We start from the raw sequence: 14,051 nt of genomic DNA, 5'->3' as shown, positions 1-14,051 counted from the left end.
TTGCGTTTTCCCATGGCCAGCAGTCAGGGTAGGCTCATGTACATGAAACCTAAGAGATACAGGCAGAAAGCTGCAGGACATGTCTGCAGGAGTCTGGAATTGTACCCTTGATCTACTGATCACAAGTATTGCACCTGTGAAAAAAATTAAAAAAAAAAAATTTCCCCTACAAAAATATGTGCATTTCTTATTTTTTCCCAAAATGTGATGTCATCCTTCAGAGTTTTTAGTGGTGATCACCCAATGTTAGTATTTATGAAAGTGATGGAAAAGGTTTCCTCTACAACACTCTGCTCTAAAAGAGGGGCTTCCCCTGTTGTGAGTGACATGTGGACCTGAATGAGCCCCTAGTGTGCTGGAAGCCATTCTGTGCCCACAGCCCCCAGTACAGGTGAGCTCCCCCCCTACTCCACGTGATCAGCCTCTTGTTCTCTAGGATCCATTACTGCTGTCTGCTGCTTCCTCCTCCATTGATACTGCTGATCACTCTCTCCTTTCCATGCCCTGCTCACTTCCTTTGCACTCTCCCCTTCCAAAAGACACGCAGGCAGCGGCTTTGTTACTTTGCAGTGTGCCTTCCCAAACCTGCACAGCCCTGTAAACCCCCCTTGTCACCCCCTTCTTCTTTCTTCTCTCCCTCCCTCCTGCGCCGTGTATGGCAGCGGGCTCCAGCACGCATGCGCGGCCCCACTGCCAGCCGCCGGGTCTAGTGTAGAGCCGCAGACAGATAGGGAAGGCAATGCTGGCTGCCATCGTCTTGTTACCCTCCACCTCCTTGTGATCCTCCCTCTGTGTTGGTGAGGGCAGCACAAACCCATCTTACAGGACGAGGAAGAGGAAAAAAACCCAGGAGGCAGCCCCAACCCCTAGGCATGGCCAGCTCGGGGAGTAGAGGAGGTGGAATCCAGCGCTTTCCTTAATGTAGACCGGCGCTGCCATCTCTGGACGAGGAGTCCCTGTCTTCTGGACGAGGAGTCCAAGCAATGGCATCCCCCGGGGCAGCACAGGGCTCCATGGAGCGGCCCCGTACACTGGACCAACCTTAGGAGGGACTCCGCACCTGAGTGCACCATGGACCGGGATTAGAGGGGTCTCACCTCACCAGCCATCGGATCCCACTTCAGCCTCTACCTGGGCGGACTGCTGCTGGACTGAGAGCAGGAGGAGGAGGGGGGATGAGAGGGCCTTCTAATTAAAGCACCTGCCGGGAAGAGGGGATCGGAACCTGGAGCCCGGGGAAGGTGGACCTCCCGCATCACAATAGAGGACGACGAGGCAGCCCGGACCACCGCCACGAGCTGTGCTGGAGCTGCAGGAGGCGCCGCTAGCATGGTCAGTACACTAGAATGTGTGTGAGAGAGGGAGCCGGGCACCGGGGGGTTAAACCCTGCCAATGACAGACACCCCCCCCCCCCCCCCATCACCTTCATCAGTACCAGGCAGAGGCAACGCTCTTCTCTGCACAGCACACCTATTCATTTACTCTCTCTCTCTGTATGTATATATAGTGTATGTATGTGTGTATGTATATATATGTGTGTGTGTATATAGTGTGTATATATGTGTATATATATATATATATTAGTGTGTGTGTATATATAGTGTGTATATGTGTATGTATGTGTATATATATATATATATTAGTGTGTGTATAGTATATGTGTATGTATAGTGTGTATGTGTGTATAGTATGTGTGTGAGATAAAAATAATAAAAAAAAAATAAAATAAATATATATATATATATATATATATATATATATATATATATATATATATATAGTGTTTGTGTGTATAGTATGTGTGTGTGAGATATATATATATATATATATATATATATATATATATATAGTATATGTGTATGTGTGTGTGTATATATATATATATATATGTGTGTGTGTGTGTATGTATAGTATATATATGTGTGTATAGTGTATGTATATACATTGTGTGTGTGTGTATATATATATATATATATATATATATAGTTAGTGTGTGTATAGTATGTGTGTGTGAATAGTATGTGTATGTATATATTTATAGTGAGTGTGTATATTTAAAATAGTGTGTGTACCTGTGCACTCTCCTCCTATGAATGTCTAAAGATTAGGTGGCTAATCTTAATTAAATTATAAATTGTTGGGATCACTACTTCCATGAGGATATGCAAATTCCATTCAACAAGCCTAATCTTAAATAAAGAAAAAAAAAAAAAAAGTATTGTTTGAAACGGTGTGTGTACCTGTCATCGCCTGTCCTCTAGATGTTTTGATGATCTTGATTAAACCATGTTTGGGTGTATGTCAGTCATTTCTTCTATAAGGGAATGCAGTTTTCATTCAATAAGCTCTAGCTAAAAGAAAGAAGGAAACACATGTATAATACAGAAGAAGTGATGGTACACCCCAACAATTCATAGATTAACTAAAATCAGCAACTCTCTAAACACCTATCAATAGGAAAGCATTTCACAAGTACACACACACACACCTTGTGAAATGATCTATCTATCGTGTATGAATATAAAGTGGTGGGTGTACTTGTGAAATGCTCTCCTATTGATTGGTGTTTAGAGAGTTGCTGATCATAGTTAATCCATGAATTGTCGTGGTGTACATCAGTCACATCTTCCATAAACTCACACTATTTTCATTCAGTGAGCCTAATCAAATATATATAAGATGTATCTACATGAAATGTGTGAATTTCTGAACCCCTGTCCCATATAGATGATCAGAATGAATTGCTGGGGTGTATGTTAACCACTTCCTCCATAAGGAGATGCATTTTCATCCAGTGAAATGAATGTGATATATAGTGTGTGTTTGTGAACCCTCCTGACCCATGGATATCTAGGAATAAGGTTGATGATCTTGGCCAAACCATGAATTGTTGGGGTGTAGTGTCAGTGATTTCTTCCATAAGGAGATGCAGTTTCCATCCAGTGAGCTTAATCTAATGTTTCTCATCTGTATCTGCAGTGGAAATCACATCAGTGCCTCCAGGGTATAATGTAACAGTGTGCTTTTTTTAAACACTGAATTGCATCACAGTCTATATTTCATAGGTGTTATCCCTAATCTCATTGTGTGAAGTGTTTGCTTTAGTCAACCAATTCTCTACTGTTGGTGACAGTTGAGGGGAAACAATGTGTTCAAACAGCTGCCTATTAAGAGATGGCAGGTTTTTCTAAGGGAAATGATTATTATACAAGTGCTTTACAATATAAGGGAGACAGTACAATACTGTACATTTCAGTACAGAAGGAATAGGAGGGCCCTGCTTGTGGAGTTTACAATCTAAAGGAATTAAAGCATTTTTTAAATCAAAGTGCTTGTGTATGTATGTGTGTGAGATATAGATATATGAAACGTGTTCATGTAGTAAAAAAGAAAATGCCATTGCTATTGCTACCCATGTAGCCTTTAACACAAATTAACTGCCCTTAAAGCACATGGAGACTCTTCAATGATATTGCTCTCATCAATGAGTTCTTTTAAATTTACTGCTTAGGAACAATCAGTACTGAATGTGAAATGCATATATGATAATGCACATAACTGCATACAAAAGGCAGAACGTTCATCTGGAAATGCAGATTTAAAATATTCTGAAAGATGGACATATAAAGAATATGTAAACACATTCTCACAAACACACTTTAAAAATGAATGCTTTATGTGTCCTTCTTGTTTAAAATGTCAGCACAGGTTTTTCTTCTTTACAAAGTCTTGCATTGCATATGTTCTTTGAAGGGTTCTTGAATGCATTTTAAATATTAAAACACGGGGGAACAATTGTAGTAAGCTAAAGGTTTCCACAAGCTCAGTTACTGGAAACGTTGCACTTAAATGTCTTCTGCAGATCTAATCTGCGTTGCTGAGAGTGGTTTGTACATTTTTATCAATGAAATTAGGAATACAAATGCTTCCTGTTCGCACTGCCCCCACAGTTCACAATACTAACTGTCATGCGTCATGTCATGAATTGTGATAGAGATACCCAGTGGTATGGTATAAAAGTTAATCAGGCTATTATGATTTTTTTCTGGGTGATATTTTCCTGGATAAGGACCATAAATCTAGAGAATTTGGCCAATTACTGCTTTCTATGTCTAGCATAGCCTCATTTCTGTGCTAATGAATACTTGAATACAGTTAGACTTTGTCCTGTAGACTTGTGCTCATCAACCTTTTCATATGACTATTTCATAATGATTCCCAGGAGGGTTCAAGTTGGAGCACAAGCTCTGCATAGATGGCATTCCTCCACCTTCCCAAACTCTACAAAGGGGGTCCCTAGCACACTTTCAAGCTAGGCAGCAAAAAAAACAACTAATCTGTCTCAACTGCTCTGCTTTTTTGATCCACCTTCCAGACACTAGTCCTGTTTGTTTTGCTATTAATGGCTTATTTGTTTTGGGGCTGCCTGTGCTTGTCAAGCAGCATTTAGTTTGCATATTAAAGTTGTAACTGATGCCCTCTCTTTGTTTTTGTTAGGTCTTCACTTAAGTACAAAAGAGCCATTGGGTAAGAGAGTAGAAAGTGGTGGTGATAATAGAGAGAATACACAATTGTTTAAAGCCCTGGAGGCTTTTAATCAGCCATTATGACAATTAGGATAGCACACAGCTAATGCATTAACCTGCCATGGTGACTCTTGTGGTAATCACCTTGAACTCATATGTGGACTTAAATAACTTGTGTGCTTCATCTTCTTAATAGCAATATTTAGATAGCATCATTATTTTAGTTTTTAAATTTTTTAACAAATCATGGAGTAGATTTTTTGCAAATGTATCAGGTATTTACAGGAATTAGAAAAATACCCAAAAGAGCAATAACAAAACATGATTTTATATACTCCTTAATGCAATTACTTACTATCCGGGTCTTTATATTTTTTTCCACTTAAGCTTTCACCCACAATACACATTTTTCTAATTAAATTCCTTTAGAAAAATGTGTTAATCCTAGGTGAAATTGTGAGAAATCTTGTGTTTAAAAAATATACATAAATGGACCCCTAAGTATACATTTGTAATGGTTGGGAAAATAATAAAATTAATGACTTCATCAGGTTTCGCTTCTGTTAATCTAATGTATTTTTCTTTCTTTCTTTTTTTTTTTTTGCACTTTTTTTACATTTTTATGCTGTAATATTTTCCTGAAAGCCTAAGTGTAGCCAAAATATTAAATGGAAAAATCAGCACAAGAGACATAATTTACAGTCAGTATAATGTGTTCCTTGTGCTGCTGCCTCTGCTGAAATGTGAATACAGCCTGTTAGCTGAAATTCTCTGTCCTTGCTCCCATCCTTTACCACTCTTATCAACCATCCCGCCAACGCCATCATCTGCTGGTGCGGTGGGGGTTTTTACAACTGATAAACAAACTGTTCAATACCTATAGATTCCTCCCACTTATTTCCACCTCAAATCAGGACTCCAGAGAACATATATAAAAATGTGCTTTAAAATCAATACTCCACCAAACATCCAATATGGATCTATCCCAAATAGGAAAGAAATGTAAAAAAGAAATAAGTGAATAAATATTCATTACCAGTCGATTCTCCTTAATATCCAAAATAAGTTACAATATTTGTGTGTGTATATTTCTCACAAAACACAATTAAAATGCTTGGCCAAGAGTGATAAAATAAATGACCTATACCCCGTCCTAATATGTATATACATGTTTATATGAATCAGTGATGGTAATGCAGCTAATCTTTAAGAGACCCTGACTGTGCCTGCTCCTTCCACCCAGATGCTCCATTTGTGGAAGCTATACTGAAGCTTCTATGAATGAAAAAGGATCTTTTTATGGAGGATGGGAGATCATTGATAGCTCCAACCCCTGGGTGTAAGGGATTTCCGGCAAGACGAATCGCGATTATAAATGCGAATAATAATTCCCGGCTGTGCGCAGAAATGCGCGATCGCGCATGTGCACACCAACGGCGAAGATTGGCGCCAGACGGCCCATTTAAAGAGTGTCTTTGCCCATGTTAAGTGCTGACTGGTCTCCCGTGTCCTGCTTGTTCCTGGGTGATTCCTTTGTTGCTGACCCGGCTTGTTCCTGACCTGACTCTGATTGCTCTCCTGATTGATACTGGTTCCTGACTTCGGCTCTGCTCCTGACCTTGGCTTTCCTTCTGATTCTGTACCGTGCTGCCCGACTGTTGATGACCCTGGCTATTCCCATGACACTGCTCCTGTCTCTTGTCCTCATTACCTACCTTGCTCTGGTGCACGCCTGGCAATCTACAAGACCTGCTCTGCTCTGCTCGCTACTACTAAGCCTGAGTCAGAGGATCATCAGCCTTCCAAGGTCATCATCTGCAAGAGCTGCAAACAACAACTACTGGCGCTCTTGTCCCCCTGGTCCGTAGACTCCCTCTGTTCCAACTCCAGCAGGGTCAGGGCTAGTGACACAAGTGAGGCCGACCTCATCATTTCAGTCTCCCATCAGGTGCGTGACACTGGGGGGATTTCACCTAACAGAAGAGGAATCAGTACAATGATTTACCCTACTGACTGTAAGTTATGTCCCTTGTGCTGATTTTTTTTTTTTTTTTTTAATTTTGGCTGCTCATAGGGCTTTAAGTATGAAAAGCACTTCTTTTAAATTACATTAAGCGATGTCCTTATTCCCCGAAAATAATCCATTCACATTTACTATGTAATGGTCCTGTAATCTATTTTTCATGAAATGGTTTCCTACTGAGGTTTTCTGCCTTCTTGTAGGAGCAGTACATGTTAATTGCGGCCATGTGCACTGCTCTCTGCACAGTGCAATTTCAATAGCCCATCTTGGGAGTGAGTAAGCCCTGATGCACATGGGCTTCAGTTTGTATAAGAGTAGTGTGAACAGCAAGCTTTTGAGAAAGCATTTGCAGAGCTTTAAGTAAGCTTTGTTGAAGCTTTTTAGAGTACCATCAAGCTCCAGTTTGTAAATGTCAAACACAGATCCTAATGAGAGTACTTATTGCCACTTTAAGGCTTCAGAACTCCTTGAAGCTTGTCAAAAGCCTGCTATTTGGATTTTTTAACCCATTCGTTAAATCTTAGTAAACTCTAACCAAAACGTTTTCCCCTTCAAGGTAAAGGCATAATATGCTAGTATGCATTGCAAAAATATTAAATGAGAGTTCACTACCACTTAAGGATGCTGGGTGTAGTTGCCTGAGTGCACCACTCTGATATGAGAGCTGCAAGGCTTGCTCTTTCAATGTTTCCAGAGAAGCAAGCTGTTCACTGTAGAAGAGGAACTGTTGGATTCTTCTATGCTTCGATTCAATTATGTTCGTACAATTACGGTACACATTAAAAGATAATCAGATGTTGTGTTCACTTGTGATAACATTTTTTCTAGCCTGCACCTTCACTTTTTGTCATCCAAAGAGTTGGAATCAGCTGTCAAAAGTACTATACCAACAATCAGATAATCGGCTAATTGTTCATCGTACAACATTTTTCTTCCAATTATTGACAACTGAGCTTTTGTAACTCAAAGCTCTGAAACTCTGAACATCTAAATACCATGGTTTTCAGTTGTTCACATCCGAGCATAGTGTTGCTTGAAGCTTGTGGGTTGAAAAAATACTTGAGCTTCTTTTGAATTACAAGATTAAAGTGGAGTTCTAGTGAAAATAAAAAAAAAAAACATAAAAGTCCACAACTACAAAAACTGTAGCTGCTGACTTTTACAAAATGGACATTTGCTTGTCCCTCGATCCCATGGTCTCCCCCCTCCCCCCACAGCCAGTTTCACTGGCCGCCCTATCTTCAGTGTGACAGCTTGTGGCTTCACAGCCGGGTGCCCACTGCTCACGCAGGACTAGCACTGCACTTTGTGAATGGCCCCGTAGTCTTCTGGGAGCTGTCACATGTCCCAGAAGACTACGGGGAGGGAGGGGGGAGGACAACTTCCACTTCCGATCGCCTAGGCAATCGCAGAGGAAGTGGGAGCGGGTACCTGCCAAATTCCAATCCTTGCCAATTCTTAACGAGTCCAGTTCTTAAAGCAGAACTTCCCCTTTTGGGTGGGGCTCTGCAGCCTTTTTTGGCCTAAGAAGATTTCAATGAAAGCGACTGAAAAATGTGCAAATACGCTTTTTCTTTTCCCAAGGTGCTAGTTTTCCATTGGCTAAAAAAAAAAGACACTCAAGCCGCAGATGGCCACAAAAAGAAAAATCTGCAAAAATGCCTGTACAAACACTCAAAGAAGCCTGCAAAATCTCAAAAGATGCTCTGCTGAAGTGTGAATACAGCCTGAGCATTGTCACCTGTGCTGGAGCTGCCTCTTAACTGGAACTTTGTTACTTTTTTTTGTGTCATCTAACTTTACTACAAAGTGACTGATGCACTTATACACTGCTTACTTATTGTTATGAAGGAAAAGTAGAATCTGAATGTATTGCACGGATCTGAGTTAGCTGTTCCAAAAAAGTTACATACATACGCTTTAACTGGATTTACACTCATAATTCACCAAACTGCATGTCTGTATGAAGGTTAGAAGAATGTATATCACTCACTAATAAGGTCATACCTATCATCTAATAATGTACAGTATATTTGACCTTTTGCAGAATCTTTACCTTAAGACTTCCATGAATAAAAGGTAATTTGCCTTTGCATAATCTGATTGGAATAAAAGTATTTCATGTTTTAGATTTATGCCATAGCATTTAATTAACTAAAGCAGCTTTTCTGCTAGTAATCGATTGCAAAAACTGGATGCTGAAAGAAAACCTATTGGTAGGAAAAAAGACATGCTGCCATTGCTATATTGTTGAGTTACATTGTATTTGGTGTAGTCAACATCCTTTCCAAAGGTTGACTGGGGATGTAAAATATTAATATGATTAAAAATTCTCTAGTCCTGCTGGTCAAAAGGACCATTGCAGATCTTTCTGGACGAAGAGCCACTAGGCAGACGTATAGTTCTAGAACAGTGGTCTCCAAATTGCGGCCCTTTCCTTGCCTTTATCTGGCCCTTGGGGCACTATTCCTAACACTGACACCAAAAGTGGAGCATAATTCCCTCCAACTGAAACCAGCGATAGGACACTATACTTCCCACTAATATCAATAATGAGACACTATTCCATCCACTAACACCAATGATGGGCCAACATTCCTTACAGCAGTAGCAATTATGGGGCACTACTCCTCCTAATGACCACAGGCACTATGCAACTGAGCACCACACCTGAGACATTGTTTACTTTCACTGATGGTGGACCCAGGACTTTTTTTTTTACCCCCACTGGTCACAATCCACCCCCCCCCCCCCCAAAGTGTGAAGGATAGTAAACATTTGTTTGGAATGTTTGGAGACCCCAGTTCTAGAGTTATAAATCATGACAACTGCATAAATGGAAGCTCATAAATGACTTGCACCTGGTCATGGTTATTTGGAAATAAATAATACATTCCTATTTCAACTAGTCATTTTTGTTGCTATAAATAGATGAAAATATTGATTTTATAATTCAACTGATCTCTTTTTCTAATGGCTATGGTTTTTGGGCAAAGAGAACTTGCTGTTGGCCCAAGCACCTCTGTTTCTTAAGGGACTTTGTGTTATATTTATGGTTTGTTCTTGTTTTGCAGTGTGCTGTACAAGTAAAGCTGGAACTGGGTCATCGAGCCCAGGTTAGGAAGAAACCAACACTTGAGGGTTTTACCCATGATTGGATGGTATTTGTCAGAGGACCAGAGCACAGTAACATTCAGCACTTTGTGGAGAAAGTTGTATTTCACTTGCATGAAAGTTTTCCAAGGCCTAAAAGAGGTAAGAACCATTGGCTATTAACTTATTTTAAACTGCGGTATATTATCTTTCACTTTCAAATGTTGGATGTTGAAATGATGTTGTAGGATGTCCTTTTTTTTATTTATTTTTTTTTAATAAAAGACCTTGGGTGGCTTTCCTCGGTTCTTCTGAATATATTTTGAGACATTGTGTGGACAAACAGTGGTCACTGTATTACCTCCAGGTTTCTAGAGCAGAAACCCCATGGTCAATCTTGTTAAAACTAGAATTCTTTCTTGTGGTGGTAAACGTAATCAGAAGCTTATTGGACTAGGGTTCATGTTGGTTTCAAATTCGGCCTGTTCAATCAGTGTGTCAGTTATATGGTTGAATTTGGTAACCTCACACAGAATTGCTAAAGCCACTTGTCATTGAGACATAGCAACAGTGCCAGTTCATGTGGCTAGATGTGTGCGTGTGTTCTTCTGCATAAAGACTTTTATTGCTGGGTACTGCTTGTTGTTATTAAAGTATTTGGTGAAAAAGTAACAGTTTGGTTTTTCACCTGATCATGTTGCACCTTTCGAACTCCATTCACCCTTTGGGACATTTTGAAAAATACAACCGTACTAGGAGAACCTCCCAGAAACTTGTCTTCTAGCTTTCTCAGGTGGAATAGTAGTAGTGTAAATTATAGTATCTGAAAACATGGGAAATTGAGTTAACTCCAATTGTGTGCTATGTATTTTTTGTTTGCATATACAGTCATGGCCGAAATTGTTGGCACCCTTGATATTTCTCCAGGAAATCATGTATTTCTCACGAAACGTATTGCATTAACACATGTTTTGCTATACACATGTTTATTCCCTTTGTGTGTATTGGGACAAAACAAAAAAAGGGAGGAAAGAAAGCAAATTCGACATAATGTCACACAAACCTCCAAAAATGGGCTGGACAAAAGTATTGGCACCCTTTCACAACTGCGGATAAATAAGAATGTTACAAGCATGTGATGCTCCTGTAAACTCACCTGGGGCAAGTAACAGGTGTGGGCAATATAGAAATCACACCTGAAAGCAGATAAAAAGGAGAGACGTTCACTTAACCTTTGCATTGTGTGTCTGTCTGTGCCACACTAAGCATGGACAACAGAAAGAGGAGACGAGAACTGTCTGAGGACCTGAGAACCAAAATTGTGGCAAAATATCAACAATCTCAAGGTTACAAGTCCATCTCCAGAGAACTAGATTTGCCTTTGTCCACAGTGCGCAACATTATCAAGAAGTTTGCAACCCATGGCACTGTAGCTAATCTCCCTGGTCGTGGACGGATGAGGAAAATTGATGAAAGATTGCAACGCAGAATAGTCCGGATGGTGGATAAGCAGCCCCAAACATGTTCCAAAGACATTCAAGCTGTCCTGCAGGCTCAGGGAGCATCAGTGTCAGCGCGAACTATCCGTCGACATTTAAATGAAATGAAACGCTATGGCAGGAGACCCAGGAGGACCCCACTGCTGACACAGAGACATAAAAAAGCAAGACTACAGTTTGCCAAAATGTACTTGAGTAAGCCAAAAGCCTTCTGGGAAAACGTCTTGTGGACAGATGAGACCAAGATAGAGCTTTTCGGTAAAGCACATCATTCTACTGTTTACCGAAAACGGAATGAGGCCTACAAAGAACAAAACACAGTACCTACGGTAAAATATGGTGGAGGTTCAATGATGTTTTGGGGTTGTTTTGCTGCCTCTGGCACTGGGTGCCTTGACTGTGTGCAAGGCATCATGAAATCTGAGGATTACCAAAGGATTTTGGGTCGCACTGTAGGGCCCAGTGTCAGAAAGCTGGGTTTGCGTCCAAGATCCTGGGTCTTCCAGCAGGACAATGACCCCAAACATACGTCAAAAAGCACTCAGAAATGGATGGCAAAGAAGCGCTGGAGAGTTCTGAAGTGGCCAGCAATGAGCCCAGATCTAAATCCCATTGAACACCTGTGGAGAGATCTTAAAATTGCTGTTGGGAAAAGGTGTCCTTCCAATAAGAGAGACCTGGAGCTGTTTGCAAAGGAAGAGTGGTCCAAAATTCCGGGTGAGAGGTGTCAGAAGCTTATTGATGGTTATAGGAAGCGACTGATTTCAGTTATGTTTTCCAAAGGGTGTGCAACCAAATATTAAGTTAAGGGTGCCAATACTTTTGTCCAGCCCATTTTTGGGGTTTTGTGTGACATTATGTCATATTTGCTTTTCTGCCTCTGTTTTATATTTGTTCCAATACATACAAAGGGAATAAACATGTGTATAGCAAAACATGTGTTAATGCAATACCTTTTTTGTGTGAAATACTTGATTTTCAGGAAAAATATCAAGGGTGCCAACAATTTCGGCCATGACTGTATATCTTGATACCCATTTAATATTTGACATTTTTCATCACATTGCTTGTAATGTATTTACATCATAGACATACACCAATAGTTCCAACAGAAGGTATACAGTGGCTGTTGTGATTTTGAGCTTGGCATCTAAAATGAGAACAAGGCTGAGTTTAACAACTTTATTTCTGGGATACATTTTATATGTGTGCTCTTCAAATGCTTAATGGCTTTTGGAAAAGTAAGCAAACTTTCTTTGAGTGCATATTTACTCTGAAAACCACCATACACATGAGGTAGCCTGGATATTTAAACATTGGGATAAAGGGTATGCTACCATATTCTCTGGTGACCATTGTGGAGAAAAGTGTTTTGATTGGTTGGATATCTTGGAGCATGGGTGTGCGAGGTATAATATGCCCCCAGTCACGTTGATGACACACCATGTCCTCAAAAAATTATAAAAATTCAAATATGTGATTTAGCACTGGTTCAACTTGCGACACATACAGTTGCATGGCAAGTCAAAACACATTATTTCAATACGTGCCATCTTTATCTTTTATCAACTTGACTTGCAGTGGCCCAAAAAATAAAAAGGTTCCTGCCCTACTTTTGTGCCACTTGAATGCCTTGAGTTAAATTGCAAGCAAATTCCATGACTTTAAAGCAGAACTCCATCCAAAAGGGTTTTAACAAGTACCTGCTCCCACTTCTGGCTGAGTTTGCTGTGGTGATCCCTGGCCCCTTCTCCCTCCCCCCCCACAGCCTTCTGGGACACATCACAGGTCCCAGAAGACTACAGGACCTATCACAAAGCGCAATGCCGCAGTAGGAAACCAGCTGCAAAGTCAGAAGGGTTCACTGCTGGTTTCCCTTAGTTAAGAAGCCAGGGCCTGCATGTGAAGCCGATTAAGGAAATCTGCTCAGGTGCGGACATGAACGGACACCGGGACATATGTGTCCTGATATTAAAATTCAGCAGCTACAGTATTTTTAGATGCTGACTTTTTAAAAAATTATTTGGAAACCGGAACTCCACTTTAAGGTTCAGCAGTGTGAACCAAGTCTTTAGAAGTGCATTCAGAAATATAAGCACAAGAAGTTTAAAGTTGTGTGCAAATTGAATCCTTTTCTCTCAAGGTTGTGTTTGGTACCCCATACCCCTTCTACCTCCATAACCACTTTACTGGCCATTGAGGCTGTCCATCACCTTACAGACTCTAATAGGGAGGCTTGGTAGGTAGAAGAGGACAGGACCAAGTTTAACTTTTTTCCTGCTGAGATTTGCTCTGTCTTCAGCTATAGTATTTATGTCTTTGGTTGGTTGATCAGCTTCATGTTTTAACCTTGAGAGATTCATCATATACTCAGTTTAATCACACGAATTGTAATGGGCTTATGCTGATCTTTAACTTTGGTTCTCAGTTTGGTGGCTTGGATGAGGAACTGCTCAGAAGTGCAGAAGTGCATTTTGGTTGCTTCATTTTTTTTTTTATGTATTTTTGAGCAATATAAATCTGTTCTTTGTGTTTCAAATCATCTCTCTCATCTTCTCTGTTTACTGAATGATGATACTGTTAAGCCACTGTCTGTTGGCTAGTTTTGCAGAAGGATCCTGATGAAGACATTTGAAGCTCACATATGGAACGTTTAAGCACAAAAATGTTTATTTTCAAGAGTTGTGGAGAAAAGACCTCCTGTCCTGATTTAATGTATACATTGTGTATTTCAGTCTTTGATTTGAGTCTCTGTGTAAATAGATATCACTAAGCCCCCATTTGTGGGAAGTACATTAGTCTCTCCGTGATTTGTATATCTTTCTGTTGCTCCCTTCTAACCTTTTTTGCTAGTGACTGATGCAATTGATTCCTGTGATTTATAGGTGTATATGTGTATTTTATCTTTG

The 14,051-nt window shown here is 40.3% G+C and overlaps 1 protein-coding gene across 1 annotated transcript in view; it reads left to right on the top strand.

Annotated features, from left to right (window-relative positions):
- Nucleotides 1-466: 466 nt before the first annotated feature.
- Nucleotides 467-14,051, top strand: part of MLLT3 (MLLT3 super elongation complex subunit) — a gene marked incomplete at its 3' end in the record, with an annotated part of 288,460 nt that continues 274,875 nt past the window's right edge. Inside the window, exons 1-2 of the mRNA XM_089662671.1 lie at nt 467-1,332; nt 9,625-9,805. Of these exons, the coding sequence (XP_089518797.1) occupies nt 1,330-1,332; nt 9,625-9,805 (184 nt within the window). The remainder of the gene's footprint in view (nt 1,333-9,624; nt 9,806-14,051) is intronic.

The sequence above is a fragment of the Staurois parvus genome, unplaced genomic scaffold, assembly GCF_062004578.1.
Source record: "Staurois parvus isolate SC_StPar_1 unplaced genomic scaffold, SC_StPar_1.0 ptg001518l, whole genome shotgun sequence".
In the NCBI taxonomy this organism is placed as follows: domain Eukaryota; kingdom Metazoa; phylum Chordata; class Amphibia; order Anura; family Ranidae; genus Staurois; species Staurois parvus.
Note: the sequence above shows the minus strand (reverse complement) of the source record. Positions and strands in the feature narration are given on the sequence as shown.